General features: G+C 48.7%; 1 protein-coding gene across 1 annotated transcript in view; it reads right to left on the reverse strand.

Moving 5' to 3' along the window:
• The window catches only part of LOC138246808 (uncharacterized), a 176,890-nt gene that overhangs the window by 32,019 nt on the left and 128,524 nt on the right, over positions 1 to 16,347 (reverse strand). The window contains 2 exon segments of the mRNA XM_069201570.1: positions 9,767 to 9,929; positions 10,944 to 11,018. Coding sequence (XP_069057671.1) covers positions 9,767 to 9,929; positions 10,944 to 11,018 — 238 coding nt within the window.

Genomic DNA, 16,347 nt, shown 5'->3' on the forward strand with positions numbered 1-16,347 from the left:
ACATCTTCCGGATGTGGGGTACGCCTCAGGTGGATCTATTCGCCACTCGGGAGAACTGTCCGTTGTTCTGCAGCCTCCAGTATCCGTTGCAAGGAGCATTGGGGGATGCGTTTCAGATGTCCTGGAGCGGGCTGTTGCTTTACGCGTTTCCCCCCATACCCTTGATTGCTCGGGTTCTGAGGAAGGTTCGTCAAGACGGGGCCCAAGTCATCTTGGTGGCACCGGATCGGCCGAGAAGGGTGTGGTACACAGACCTGCTTCAACTCTCTCAGTGCTCTCCGCTCCGTCTCCCGCTCAAGGCAGACCTCCTCTCGCAGTCGCAGGGGCAGGTTCTACACCCCCACCTCCAGAGCCTGCACCTTCATGCCTGGAGATTGAACGAGGCAACCTGAGTTCCTTTTCTCTCCCACCTAATGTAGTGGATGTTATTCTATCGTTCAGGCGACACTCCACTAAATCCATGTATGCTGGTAGGTGGGCAAAATTTGTGGTTTGGTGCAGAGAGAATCAAAAAGATCCCTTAAAGGCCCACCTTTCAGATATTCTTTTGTTTGCTCTTGATTTAGCAAGGAAAGGCTGTACGGTAGCTACGGTTAAAGGTTATTTGGCGGCTTTGTCGGCTTTTCTTTGCCTTCCGGACCAGCCTTCTTTAGTTAAATCTCCAATTGTAAATAGGTTCATTAAGGGTTTAGTTAATAAGTTTCCCCCCACGCCCTTTCTCATGCCTCAGTGGGACTTGAATCTGATTTTTGACATTTCTGATGGGTTCCCATTTCGAGCCTATGCATTCATGCCCGTTGAATTACTTGGTCTTAAAGACTGTTTTCTTGATTGCGATTACTTCTGCTAGGAGGGCTGGGGAGCTTCAAGTTAATGTTAATCCTCCTTTTACCATGTTTTTCCCTTATAAAGTGGTGTTAAAAACCAGGGCGGCTTTTCTGCCAAAAGTTGTCACTCCTTTTCATATGGGGCAGTCTATTACCCTTCCCTCGTTCTACCCTCCTCCCCACCCCTCTAAGGAAGAAGAGAGGCTCCATCGGTTGGACCCTAAGAGGGCATTGAGTTTCTACCTGGAGAGGACAAAAGACTTCCGTCTGGATGATCAGCTGTTCGTAGGGTATGTTGGACAGCGGAAGGGCAGAGCGGTCCAGAAACTAACAATCTCCAGGTGGGTCATCCTATGTATAAAAGTTTGTTACTCTCTGGCGAAGAAAGTTCCTCCTGAAGGTATCAGGGCCCATTATACTAGGGCTAAGTCCGCTTCTTCTGCCCTAGCGAGAGGAGTTCCATTAGTGGACATTTGTAAAGTGGCAACTTGGGCGTCCCTTCATACCTTTGTAAAACATTATTGTTTGGACTCTGAAGTTAGGAGGGACGGTCATTTTGCTCGCTCGGTATTGCAAGATTTCTTGGTGTAATCAGTCGGGCACACACCACCGAGTGCTGTACAGCTTTGGGACTCTATTCATAAGGTGAGGAATCCACAGGTAGTTGTATCCATCAGAAGAACAAGTTACTTACCTTCGGTGACGCTTTTTCTTGTGGATACACTAGCTACCTGTGGATTCCTCACAGTCCCTCCCGCCTCCCCGTTGCCTGCCTGATTTCACAGTTATCTTGTAAATGGTTGATTTTTGTTTATCTGGAGATATGTATTTATTTTTATATATATATATATATATATATATATATATATATATATATATATATGGTTTTCTATATTTATGTAAATATATGCGTTTAATGGGAAATGTTATTGTGTATATATATTTTTCTTTACGGTTTTTGATGGGTCGGTTCTCACCTGTTCGCCTCAAAGGCACGTAAAAAATGAGGTGAAACTGACGTCAGAACGCCGACGAGGACCTCTTATTGGCACGTTGACATCAGAAGGAGTCACGTGAAGCCATGCCATTATGACATCCTCGTCGACGTGGACAGCTAGGAAGAAGACTTTCCATTGGATGCTGGCGCAAGGACGAATTCATAAGGTGAGCAATCCAAAGGTAGCTAGTGTATCCACCAGAAAAAGCGTTACTGAAGGTAAGTAACTTGTTCATTTGCAAATACAGTGACAAAATGTTCTTGAAATAGTAATGTCAACATACCTATGTCACACAGCTCTAGTCCATGAGGAATCTAAGCAGATGACACACAGTGGGACCCACACCTGTGAAACGGTAAGGGAAAGTGACAACTCAGTGACCATACACTGGGTGAAAACGACAGACAGTAGAGAGGTAGTAGTGTAAAAGTACATGTAGTAGGCAGGAATGTATTCTCACCTGTGTTTCACTGTAAATATTGCTGGATCACTGAGTCCCTGTTCTGCATGTCTTCTGCCTCTGGTTCATCCTCATCACTTTCCACAGGCTCCACAGCTGCCACAACACCGCCATCTGGACCATCCTCCTGCAGAAAAGGCACCTGTCGTCGCAAAGCCAAGTTGTGAAGCTTACAGCAGGCCACAATGATCTGGCACACCTTCTTTGGTGAGTAGAATAGGGATCCACCTGTCATATGCAGACACCTGAACCTGGCCTTCAGGAGGCCGAAGGTCCGCTCGATCACTCTCCTAGTTCACCCATGGGCCTCATTGTAGCGTTCCTCTGCCCTTGTCCTGGGATTCCTCACTGGGGTCAGTAGCCATGACAGGTTGGGGTAACCAGAGTCACCAAATAGCCACACACGGTGCCTCTGGAGTTGACCCATCACATAAGAGATGCTGCTATTCCGCAGGATGTAGGCGTCATGTACTGAGCCAGGGAACATGGCATTCACATGGGAGATGTACTGTTCTGCCATACAAACCATCTGTACATTCAAAGAATGATAACTCTTCCGGGTTCTGTACACCTGTTCACTCCTGTGGGGGGGGGACCAAAGCCACATGGTTCCCATAAATAGCACCTATGATGTTGGGGATATCTCCAAGGGCATAGAAGTCACCTTTCACTGTAGGCAAATCCTCCACCTGAGGGAAAGCGATGTAGCTCTGCATGTGTTTCAGCAGGGCAGACAACACTCTGGACAATACGTTGGAAAACTTAGGCTGGGACATCCCTGATGCCATGGCCACAGTTGTTTGAAAAGACCCGCTTGCAAGGAAATGGAGCACTGATAGCACCTACACCTGAGGGGGGATTCCTGTGGGATGGCGGATAGCTGACATCAGGTCAGGCTCCAACTGGGTACACAGTTCCTGGATTGTGGCACGGTCAAACCTGTAGGTGATAATCAAATGTCTTTCCTCCATTGTCGACAGGTCCACCAGCGGTCGGTACACCAGAGGATTCCGCCATCTCCTCACATGTCCCAGCGGACGGTGCCTATGAAGGACAACAGCGAGCACAGAGTCAAACAACTCAGAGGTATGTACCCACAGTCTACACAGAACACCAATCGTACACAAAATGTGGCCTGTATGTGTGTTGAGACTAGGCCTAGGTATATGTGACGCATTTGGAAATGAGGCCAAGTGGGCCCCTGAAATGGCGGCTGCCTGACCTCTAAAGTGGGACAATGGGATGTGAGGTAACTGCGCTGGCGTTGTACACTGTTGCGGTAGGCGGTCGAAGACCGCGGCGCAATGCTGCATTGGTTAACATTGGACCCTATGGGTCCCACGAGCCAATGACGATATACGCCAGCGGTGAAGGTATGCACCGCCATGGACGTGACCGGCATTTTCTATCACTTCAATCACTCGATACCTGATCTTCGACAGGAGAGGACCTACACTGCAAGTGCTGCTGTGACCTCGGTCTGGAAGAGACAATGGCTTGTGCGTCTGGGAAAAGGGCCCCTGCCTTCACATCGGAGGAGTTGGAGAAGCTCGTCAATGGGATCCTCCCCCAGTACACGCTACTCTACGGTCCTCCAGGCCAACAGGTAAGTACAGAGGGAGCATGTTGTATGGGCTATGCCTGTGTGGAGAGGGCTGGTTGTAAGAAGGAAGGGGGCAGAGTGCTGCGTGCATGAAAGACGGTGGGTGCATATGCCACATGGCAAGGGTAGGGATGGGGGCCACTCACTTTGACGGCGCAGTTGGCAATTACTTCTCTTCTTCCCCTGTACATTTCATGTAGGTCAGCGCCCACTAGAAGAAGAATATTTGGCGTGCCATTGCCAAGGATGTCCGGACCTTGGGGGTCCACCACAGACGGGGCACCCACTGCCGGAAAAGATGGAAGGACATTGGCCGCTGGAGCAAGAAGACGGCGGAGGATCAGCTGGGGATGGCCTCCCAACGTGGGAGGGGTGCCCATCGAACAATGACCCCCCTGATGTTCAGGATCCTGGCGGTGGCCTACCCGGAGTTGGATGGGCGCTTGAGGGCATCACAGCAGACACAAGGGGGTGAGTACACTCTCATTCAGCTGACTTTGCACGCAGTGGAGGTGTCTGGGTGGGGGAGGAGGGCTGTGGTTTTCCCTAGGCCAGGGCGAGTTCCGTAGGCTAGGCCCCTCCGTAAGGCATGGCCCTGTGCCCCCCCACCCCACCTCTGTAGTGTGCCAAGTACAGCTATTCATGCACCTGTGTCATCTATGTGTGCAGATGTCGTCCATAGCCTAGTAGGACATTTCCCAGGAATTGCACTGTGGAGCCCACGAGCGCGGCATAGTGCAGGGGGCTTGCACTCAACATGTCTTTCTCCTGTTCCCCCCCCTTTTTTGTGGTCTCCCTGTTCTTGTGTGCATTAGCATCATCAGGCAGAGGAGCAGTGGCACCGGAGCACGAGGGAGCTGCATCCCACATGGCCATGGAGGGCCACACTACGGACTCAGAATACACCAGTGGGATGGAGGGCGAGGGGAGCACCACGGCGGGGACAGGAGCTGAAACCGATGGGAGCTCCCTTGTGGTGGCGGCAACATCTGTGCCCCCTGCATCTACAGCCGCCACCCACCCTACCAGCACCGCCCTCCCAGCAGCCCCTCAGCCTTCGCCCGTGCCCTCTCACCCAGGAGGGTGGGCATCACCTTCGCCCCAGGCACCTCAGGCCCTGCCCCAGTCACCCCTGCTGCCCTCAGTGAGGAGGTCATTGACCTCCTCAGGTCCCTCACTGTTGGGCAGTCTACCATTTTGAATGCCATCCAGGGTGTAGAGAGGCAGTTGCAACAAACCAATGCATTCCTGGAGGGCATTCATCCTGGTCAGGCGGCCCTTCACCGAGCCTTTCAAACTCTGGCCTCAGCACTGATGGCAGCCATTGTCCCTGTGTCTAGCCTCCCCCCTCCAACTTCCTCCACCCGGACCCAATCCCCTGTACCTCTGCCTATCCCAAGCACACCATCAGACCAGCCTGCACAAACCTCATCACACAAGGGGAGCTCAGGCAAACATAAGCACCAAGCATCCCACAGGCACTCACGCAAGCATCACACACATACAGACACACCAACATCCACTGCCTCCATTGTGTGCCCCTCCTCGTCGTCTCCCTCCTCCCTCCCAGTCTCGTCTACACTCACACCTGCATGCACTACCTCTACAGCCACTACGTCCCTCACCAGCACACCCACCAGCACACCCCGCTCACGTGCAGTCACCACCCCCACTACCATACACACGTCCCCTGTGTCCTCTCCCAGTGTGTCTGTGACGCCCCCTCCGAAGATACACAAACGCAGGCACATTCCCACCAAACTGCCATCCCCCCACGACAGCCTCCAGCGCATGCACCTGCACCCAAAGCCACCAAACGTACACCTCCTACAACCACCACCTGTTCCTCCACTCCCAAACCCCCTCCAGCTACCCGTCCCAGTGTGTCCAAACAACTTTTCCTATCCAGCCTTGACCAATTTTCCACCCCCCTGTCCAACTCATAGGTCCAGAACTAGCACCTCAGCCACAACAATTCCGGGACCAGTGGTGCCTGTTGTCACAGGTATGTGGAGTGCACCGGCCACCAGGACAGCCAGTGTGGCCCGGAGCCACAGCACAGCCAGTCCCCCCGTGAAGCACCAGAAGTTGGCCAGTGCCCAGCGGGAGAGGGGGAAGACTCCAGCCACCCAAGCCGCTCCCAGGGGTCCTGGTGGGAGTGTGGTCTCAGGTGTGACTCCTCCCAAGGTAGGGAAGGCACACAAGAAACCCGGCAAGTCTGGGAGGAGCAGCACGGCGGAGAAGACCGCCATCATCCCTGCTGGCCAGGAGGCCACTTCAGCCCCATCCTCGCTGCTCAGGAGGGACCCGCCAGCCCCAGCCCAGCTGCCCAGGATGGCCCGCCAGCCGCAGCCCAGCTGCCCAGGAGGGCCCCGCCAGCCCCAGCCCAGCTGCCCAGGACGGCCCGACAGCCTCAGCCCAGCTGCCAGGAGGGCCCGCCAGCCCCATCCCAGCTGCCCAGGAGGGCCCCGCCAGACCCAGCCCAGTTGCCCAGGACGCCACCGCCAGCCCCATCCTCGCTGCCCAGGAGGGCCCCACCAGCCCCATCCCAGCTGCCCAGGAGGGCCCCGTCACCCCCAGCCCAGCTGCCCAGGAGGCCACCACCAGCCTCATCCTCGCTGCCCAAGAGGGCCCCGCCAGCCACAGCCCAGCTGCCCAGGAGGTCCCCGCCAGCCACAGCCCAGCTGCCCAGGAGGGCCCCTCCAGCCACAGCCCAGCTGCCCAATGAAGGACCGCCAGCCCCAGCCCAGCTGGGCAATGAAGGACCGCCAACTCAAGCACCGCTGAACAGGGCACCGCCAAATCAAGCACCGCTGAACAGTGCACCGCCAACTCAAGCTCCGCTGAACAGGGCACCGCCAAATCAAGCAACGCTGAACAGGGCACCGCCAAATCAAGCACCGCTGAACAGGGCACCGCCAACTCAAGCACCGCTGAACAGGGCACCGCCAACTTAAGCACCGCTGAACAGGGCACTGCCAAATCAAGCACCGCTCAACAGGGCACCGCCAACTCAAGCACCGCAGGGCCCCGCCAACTCAAACACCGCTGAATAGGGCACCGCCAAATCAAGCACCGCTGAACAGGGCACCGCCAACTCAAGCACCGCTGAACAGGGCACCGCCAAATCAAGCACCGCTGAACTGGGCACCGTCAACTCAAGCACCGCTGAACAGGGCACCGCCAACTCAAGTACCGCTGAACAGGGCACCGCCAAATCAAGCACCACTGAACAGGGCACTGCCAAATCAAGCACCGCTGAACAGGGCACCGCCAAATCAAGCACTGCTGAACAAGGCACCGCCAACTCAAGCACCACTAGCCCAGGAGCGGCAGGGGCAGTGATGCAACTGGGACCGTCACGGGGTGCATGATGCACTCTGGGCACCAGTCCCCCTCCAGAACCAGTGGATACATGTATCCACTACCTCAGTCCTTTACAGAATGAAGCACTCTGGGCACGAGTCCCCCTTCAGAACCAGTGGAGACATGCATCCACTACCTCAATCCTTCACAGGATGAAGCACTCTGGGCACCAGTCCCCCTCCAGAACCAGTGGAGACTGTTATCCACTTGAGAGGCTGTGGCTTTGCACTCCCCGGGATTGAACAATGGGCAAACCACCCACTGTATGGACTTGAGAGACTGTGGCTTTGCACTCCCCAGGGTGGAACAGTGGGCAAACCACCCACTGTATGGACTTGAGAGATTGTGGTTTTGCACTCCCCAGGATGGAACAGTGGGCAAACCACCCACTGTATGGACTTGAGAGACTGTGGCTTTGCACTCCTCCGGATGGAACAGTGGGCAAACCACCCACTGTATGTACTTGAGAGACTGTGGCTTTGCACTCCTCAGGATGGAACAGTGGGCAAACCACCCACTGTATGGACTTGAGAGACTGTGGCTTTGCACTCCCCAGGATACATCAATGGGCTTGGAGCCCCCTCGTGGATCTGGCGTCGTGCACTCACCCGGCTGAGGTGCCCCCCTTTCCCTTCCCCCTGAGGTGCCTGTTGTATTTCTATCTGATGCCCCTGCAGCGTTCTCTCTGTTTTGATCTGGTATCGTGTGTGGGCCTAGCCCATGCATTTTGGGCCCAGTGGTCCACGGACTATAAATGGTGCAATACCTGGATTACTATTCTTGGTGTATATTTTGTTAATAGTGTATATATGTATATTTTTGGGTACTGCATTTTAATCTATTACAATGGTTACACTCATTTCCTTTTGTCTTTGCATTCTTCCGGGGGGGGGGGTAGGGGGGTGTTACTATAATGTATCAACATGTATTAGTGTGTGTGTTGTAGTGGGTGAGGGTGGGGGTGGGGGTGTTGCATGTGTGTGTCCCTGTTTTTTGCCTCCCCCCTCCCCTGTGTCGTAGGTGCAGTACTCACCGTGGTCTTCGCCGCCGGCGTTGGTGCTCCTGGCACAGGAGCAGGAAGACTATCGCAGGTAGGATTTGGAGTTCCGGGTCCATGGTGTCGTCATTCCTCGTGGAGTGTGTAGAGGTGAGCGTTTTCCCTTCGAGATTCCTGTTTCCGCCGTGTTTTTGTCTGCGGTGAATCCGCCTCAGAAAAGGTGGCAGATTGGTAGGTTGTGATACTATGGGCGGTACTTTGTCATCCGCCGCGCTGTTTGTTTGTACCGCTGTGGCGGTCGGAGTGTTAAAGTGGCTGTCTTTGTTGGCGGTTTCCGTCAAGGTCGTAATTCTGATTTTTTTACCGCCGGCCTGTTGGCGGTCTTACGGCCGCTTTAACACCATCCGCCAGGGATGTAATGAGGGCCTTAGTGTTATTCATAGCCTGTTAGGTTCCTCAGATTGTTAAGAAGATTGTAAAGTTCTTATTTATTTTTCCGCTTTTGTTATAAGGTACTTAATAAAGATTTGTCACAAAATAACAATAAGACACATTTCTCATGGCTTATCAAAACCCCTGTTGCTTTTGCAGTTGTTTGAAAGTTAAGTTAATATTTAATAAGGACTGAAACATTGTGATCATTACGAGTCCCCCTTACGGTCATCACTCCAATGAACACAGTAATTCCAATGCAGGCGTAAATAAGAGTTTCCTCTGTAATCAGAATTATAACGAGTGCATACATTTCAGAGTAATCCCCAGTGCATTTTGCTAGCAACAACAGCCTGGAATGTGTGCAGGGATATACTGCAGCACTGACGTTCTGAAGCATGGAATGGGTTTGGGGAGGGGAGAACGTGAGTTTTTCCTGCTTAATTCCAGCATTCTGAGGTACACAACGCAGAGTGTAGAGGTAATACCACTCCCAGTAAACTCTGCCCTCTAATGGATCGGTATTTAGTATGCGCAATAACCATCAAGCCCTAGCCACTTGGACTGAGTCCCTGAATGAGACCGTGTTTGACATAGCAAGCCTTTTCAACTCTCTGGCTAGATCCAGTATCAGCAATGGAAAGACAGACGTGTTAATTTCAAGTTCAATTATAATAAACAATCAGTTTTTATATTAAAAATATGCTACAAAGGCAAATATAAAACAAATTAATCAAGTTTGCATTTTTGGGAAAACTTATGAAAGGGACTTTCAGTAAAGAACAAAAAGACTTTTTGCCCATTTAGGCAAAAACCTGTGTCTTGGTGAAAATATTGTGAAAGTAAATATCTATCTGCCAGGTGTTACACATCTTTAAGACAGGGAGGTGTTTCCTTCTCTTTTCAGAATGGGATGTCCAATTGTTAATTCATCATTTCAAACAAAATCAAAAGTCAAATAAAAAGAAACTATTGCACAAGTCAAATATATATTTAGGATGCATCACTCATCAGTCCTCCTGTTCTCTTACCTTAGAATGGTTAGGGTCTCAATAACTTTTGTGGGAATATACCTGCCCTTACCTGATTTGATGGCCTGCTCATTTAGCTCTGCTATAACTTTATCACGCGCCTCCTTGTAGTCAGCGAGGGTGAAGGTGTAGGCCATAAGAGCTAGTGTGTAGGTGTTGGTAACAGTGGGCAGAGACTCCTTCAGGCAGGCCAGAGCCCGCTTCACTGTGCTGTCCTGCAGAAAGAAGTTGAATTGGAGGTTTGTCACTTGGACCTATGGATGCCATTATATGCTTTCAAATATTTTACCCCAAAATACATGACCAGCCAGATTATGAATAGGAGATTCCAGATGATGAGAGTATAGCTTCTTACCACTCAGTCTAGGGTCCCACTATGAGGTGATTATCTTTGAGGGAGCTGGATTGGGTTTTATGTTTCAAGCTACACTCAAATTGTGACCTCTTGTTGGATTCAAAAAGATAAAAAGGGTGGGAGTTCCCTCTCCATGTCCCTACCATTCTTGGCCGTTCTTCACCATGACGACCTCTAGAAGTTAGATGGATGTTCAGTTATTGAGTAAACCCCCTTTATCTCTGACCTTTCATCCCTTTTCAACTGGTGACAAGGTGGGGATAGGTTTAGAGCAGAATGCCATATCAGAATAATGACAGCAAGGGCTATATGTACGAACACATTTTCCCATAGAGACAGAATGGGTAAACCCCTCTGCTACATCTGGTCCCAAGTGCCTGTTGGCACAAAGGAAATAGTAACAGCTACAAACCTACACAACTCATTATGACCTGTCATTCAAATAGCAGCGTAAAATATTTTGGATTTTCAATCATTTTGATTTTCAGCATGCTACTGTCTCAAAATACACGTTTTGTTTGTCGAATATTCGCAATGCTATAAGAAAATCCAGTCCATTACTTGCAAAGTGACCTTCTCCAGTATGGCGGTAGCAGAAACAATGAATTAAGCAATGTGCTGAGCTGCACTTCAGTGAGCTATTTCTAGGGTCCTGGCCAACGACTAGTATCTCCGGAGCTATCCGTCAGTGTCCTCTTTTAGATCCTTAAACCTTTCTCATCCTGATGGAAAGTTGAATATTGGCCAAAGCATTACTAAAGGCCAGTCAAAGTTTGCATGAACCCAGAGGCTTCCAACCCGCTGATCAATGTTTCAAAGGCTCTCTTCCATCCTCCTCCTCTACATACCCAGTGAAGGCTCGAACGGGACTCACCGTATGAATCCGCCCCAGTTCGAGCATGGCTGCGGTGATGTAGGCCGAAAGCGAGAGGTTATCTTCAACGCCACCCTGTGGGAGACAGGGCTAAGTTGTCACACACATAAACATCTCTTTCAGAGTTCTCTCCCACCCCTCCCTTCTCTCAGCAGTAACACGCAACATAATGAGCAGCTCATGCTGGCAGAATAAATATCTATTTTTCAGTGACTTTTGCAAAAAGCTTCTTTTTATAAACAACTCCACTTTTCAAAACGTTCTGGTGCAACAAATTTATTCTACCAATCTGTTGAGAATTTTGAACTTTAAGTTCACTCTGGCAATATTGAGGTAAGTTCTCCAAAATGCCATGGGTACCGGAAGTGACATCACACACCATTTGAACGTCACTTTCACATACACCGACATTCACATACACACACTCTCTCACGTAAACACACTCTCACCTCTAAACACGTACACAACATACATTTGAAAGCATTTTTTACCTACCTCAGCTGCCAGGGAAAGACATATTTCAGCTCCATTTTATTAAGGTAACAGTGAAAAATGTAATTTTCTTCATTATTAGTGTAATAAAAACTTCATAGAAAACAAGAAGAATGGCGTCGCAACAGATATCCCAAAGGACAATCCATGGAGGAGCTGCTGCTCTATTCCAGGCACTGATCTTGCACCCTTAAGACCAGGGGTTGCAAAGGTAGTGCCAGGGGGTCACAAAGGGGTAAGCCAGGGGTCGCAGCTGCGACCCCAGCGATCCACCAAATGACGTCCATAGCTGGCAAGCAGACTTTTCTTGCAGATGTGAGTGAAAGTATCTACTTTTTTTGTATTTATTTCATGTAATAGCATGCAAAGTTTATTGCTAATTTGTCAAAACTAGAGTGACTCATATCGACACCGAAGGATTTACAGTGACATGTAGCTGCAATAACATCTCAATATTTCTATCTGCCATCACAACAAATGCATGTATTAATGAGTACCAGGTTACAATGTTTTTTCTCTTACTTGTATTTACAGGGCTTTGACATATCAGACACATGCATGTCATTGTCAGTGGTTACTGGAAGGTGTCATACGAACCTTCTTCTGTGTATCAATAAAGAGAAAACTTGCCATCTTACATTATGGCATGTAAACTGACTCTTTATTAATGAATCAGCAGGTTTGCTTCCACTTAAAAATCTGTACACATATTACGGATTTACTTCTGGACATGGAGATCGCAAGGCCTGTGGTATGTTCCCTACAAGACACTCGCCCTCCTTTTTGTCTGCTCTGGTGGCACATGTCAACAAGGGACATTTAATGGAAAGGTAGGCCCATGTCAAGGACCGGTTCTGTGATGGCTCACACAGGACAGCTGGGGCAGAACTGGCTAATGTTATGGTTCGCAAAGAAGGGGACTGTCTGCGGTAGAACTGTTTGATTTGGTAGTGTTTACTAGACCCGGTTATTGATCGGTGTACTGTTGGATGGATAGTGTGTTGATGGCCTTTCCATAGGTTTCGCTCAACAGTGGTGCACAGTGCTTCATTACTCGGGTTAGGGTCGCTATTCACTTTGGACATATGATTAGCCGGTTAAATATGTTTGAGGCAATACTGTATGCATGTGTGTGGTATATTTAACATGTTCTGAATGGTTGGATAAGCACGATGGGGAAGGGGTGTAATGTGCTGTGCCATGAGCATGTGTGTGCCATGGGATGTCTTTAGTGTGTGCTGTTGGATTAAGTCAAAATATCCAAACCCCCCCCCCAAAAAAAATGAAAAAATATGTTGTGTTGTGAGGTGTGCTGGAAGTTTGTAGAAAGCCAATTGACTGGAAAATGGGTGGACATTTGTACACAAGACGCTTACTTATGTGCTTCCGCATAGTAATGACAGGCATGTAGGCATGCAAACAACATATATTGACATCTACAGTTTCATGCAAGCACTCAAATGACATCTGTCAACACATGTCAATATTGCAATTATTGTATTATAGTTGTTAGCAGCAGGTTGCTGTGTATCAGCATAAGTAAGCATTGTAATGGCATGCAACAGTCATGTCAGTGTCACACTGGTTCCTGTTTATTATTGGAAGATGGTGTGGATGGTTTAAATACTGGCTTCACTTCCGCTTCCATTCCTTCAATTTCTTTCCTTGGAAGGTCTACACCTGAGCTGTGAATCAGCAGGGAATCTCAAATGGTGACTGACTGGCTTCTCTGCTGTTTGCAGCCCATGCTGTTTAGAACCTCCTGTGGCATGAAAGGCTGAGGTCCAGTGTAATATGGCATCTTCCCAGCAACATTTGCCAAGTAGTGCATGCCACACACTATGCCAAAGCTGGTAAAGTCACAGCCTTCTCGTTTAATGCAGAGCGTCTTGTCTAAAGTTGACTGGCCATTCCTCTGCTCTGTTGCAGGTGTGGGTTGTCTGCTGTCCTCTGCTGAGATGCACTTGAAAGTCACAAGCATCTGGACCATGGACCACAGAAGATAAAGAATAAGTAGTCACTTTGAAAGCAACCTGCAGTGACTTGTCTTGGGGACAATGTTATACTTTCCACATGAATCATCTTGCAGCCCTGAAATCATTGTGTTTTCACGCAATATATTTAAACAGGGACATTTATTCTTACTTTGTTGACCATGCGAAAAGATGCATAGATGCTCTTGGGTGGAACAATGGCGGAAGTATAGTTGACACCACGGGCATTGCCTACCACATGAAAGGGGGCCAGTTGGCACAAAAATGATTGTGTGGTTTCCCTTGACTTTGGCCCTCATTGAGAGTGTGCTGGTAAATAGTGCTCTATGTCACACTTTTTTGTGTACGAAAAATACCACCAATTCATGAGTTTTATTGCACCAAAAACCACAGGTTACTGTATTTACCAGGCATTTTCCTCTGCCTGATAATATTAGCTGGTATGACATATTGAAATATATCTGGGGGTGTGGTGTAATTTTTTTCACAATATTCATAATTCTGATACCTGTGGTATTCTATTTAGGAGTTTTGATATAGCGCATAGCTACCCAATCTGGCCTCCCAGCACGTTATCGTGTTAAAAGGCGTTTCAGAAATTGAGGATCTTTGCCTCTCATAACTCTGTCTCACCTTGTGCTTGCTGACAGACCCATGGTAGGTTTGCCAACCATGTCACACAGCCCTCGAGCAAGCAGGTGATTTACCCGCCCTCCATGGAAGGAATTGAGTTAGTTGTGTTTGGATGATGCCCGCTCCCCATATCTAACCAATCGCAGGATATCATTTATTAAGATATTTTATGTAGCACTACATGTCATCTTTCCATTACTTCTAATCGCTGCAGATGTATGAGGAAAGTTGGCTTTAGTGATACTGGGTCCAGTCCAGTATTCTTTTTCGTAGCACCTCAGAAGTTTGGTCTAACTGCACTGGCAAGAAGCATTCCAGACCACATGAAGACCACTCTTCCACTGGCCATTCTTATCTCAAATGCTAGAATTTGGCGACGTAGGTCACTATGATGATATCTTGTGCTAAGAAAAATCCCATGCAACAAGCATTGGTGGAAGAAAGAAGAGGAATCTGGTCATTATGTGTTATATTGTCTTAATCAGTGGTAGGTACTTGTCTTCATGGTACATAAGAAGAACCTTATCTACTGCTCAGAAGAGCGAAAGCCAGGTTTTACATTGCGTTTGGAATCGGAAGTCTAGGAGGCATTTTGGTCCAGAGGCTTGGGGTTACATGAGTGGAAGATACACCACCCTGCTGGCTTGTCAAATTGGTGGAAAGTTCAGTCACGGCTAGTGGTGCGCTGAAGGGACGAATGGCGTGCGGGGGAGGGTGGAATAAACATTACATACAATATTTTTTTTATTTTTTAAAAACACTTACCTGGATCGTGGCCCCCACTGCACCGCTGCTCTGGTGCAGGCCCAGGCTCCCAGCCTGCCCTGAGTCCAATCCTCACGTTGCTTAAAGCAGAGTGAGGATTGGCTGGGAGAGCGCCCAGCCAGGGCACTCCCAGGCAGACTGTGAGCCTGTGCATGCTTTCTCCAGCCCGACAACACAGTGCCGGGCTGGAGAGAGCGTTGTGCGCATGTGTGTTTGGTCATCCTCAGACGGTCAGTCAAACATACATGCACACTGAGGGGAGAGTGCTGTGCACGCCCCCTCAGTGCTCGTCAGACCCTGTGGCCCCAGCCCTTTACAAGAAAATGATAATAAACACAGTTTATTATTGTTTTTTTTGTAAAGGTTTTAGGGCTGTCGCTGCTGGCGGGGGAGGCACCTCTGGGAATGTTATAAAAATGACCATTCGTTTTTGGTTTCATCATTCTTTATTGACACTCACTACCGATGCAAGTAGGCACTGTATGACCACACCTACCTCCACCCTCAGTTGCCTTCCTCCTTCCTGAAAAATAACTTTATCCTTCTGTTGTCCAGCGAATTTTTCAAACTGTAAATCCATTGCTGACAAACAGCTATTTCCGTATTTTACATTTATTTTTATATTACATTTTTATTCACAGGTAATCTCCCATAATTCTTGATTACAGACTTGCACATCATGTTTTTCTACAGTTATGCTTTTTCAACAGTTATGCTTTCCACCGTAATGGTTTTTTTGGCTTATGCTTTTAACACAAGGTATGTCCTCATGTACAATTTTACCATCCGACATGGGACAATTTCATTCCATGTAAAAGGTGTATTTTTCCTACGATTTTCTTGAAAACTGCACACAGTACAAATGAAAAATAATTCACATTTTTGCCTAGCCCTATTTAAAAACTGGTTTTCCCTTTGAAATACTTGGTGATACATACACTTCCTAAAGAAGATTATAAATGCTTGCATGTGTGGCCTGTATCTGTGTTCACATGTTTCTATAACGCTTCATGCTTACATGGAGCTACCACATCATAGGTGGAGCTACCACATCATAGGTGGAGCACCTCTTCGGTCCTCATGCCACCACTCCCGGCACTTCCTTATAGGCCAAACTATAATCTTTCCCGCCACCCCCCAGCCATGCACTCCTCCAAGGAACCCAATGAGTTCTCCGTGGCCGCATCAATGTTGAGAAACGATAGATACATTCTAAATTGAGTAGTACAATATGATACAACACCTGCATTGGTGTGTGTCAACATTGCAAAATCATGCAATACAACAATGGCAAGGCTCATCCTTGAAGATTGTGCGTGAACATGTCATTCCACTGCAATAACATTTAAAGCAAAGAAATTATGGATACCTGGACTCTTTAGCAATTAGTAGGAGAAAATTCACATTACACAGTCTGAATACAGCAACTAATATGCTTGCAACACCCTAAAACACTCAAAAATAGGGGTTCTTAACCTGAAAACCAGGCCCCCCCTAGGGAGTCACAACAGCTACTCACG

Source organism: Pleurodeles waltl, chromosome 7 (genome assembly GCF_031143425.1).
Source record: "Pleurodeles waltl isolate 20211129_DDA chromosome 7, aPleWal1.hap1.20221129, whole genome shotgun sequence".
In the NCBI taxonomy this organism is placed as follows: Eukaryota; Metazoa; Chordata; class Amphibia; order Caudata; family Salamandridae; genus Pleurodeles; species Pleurodeles waltl.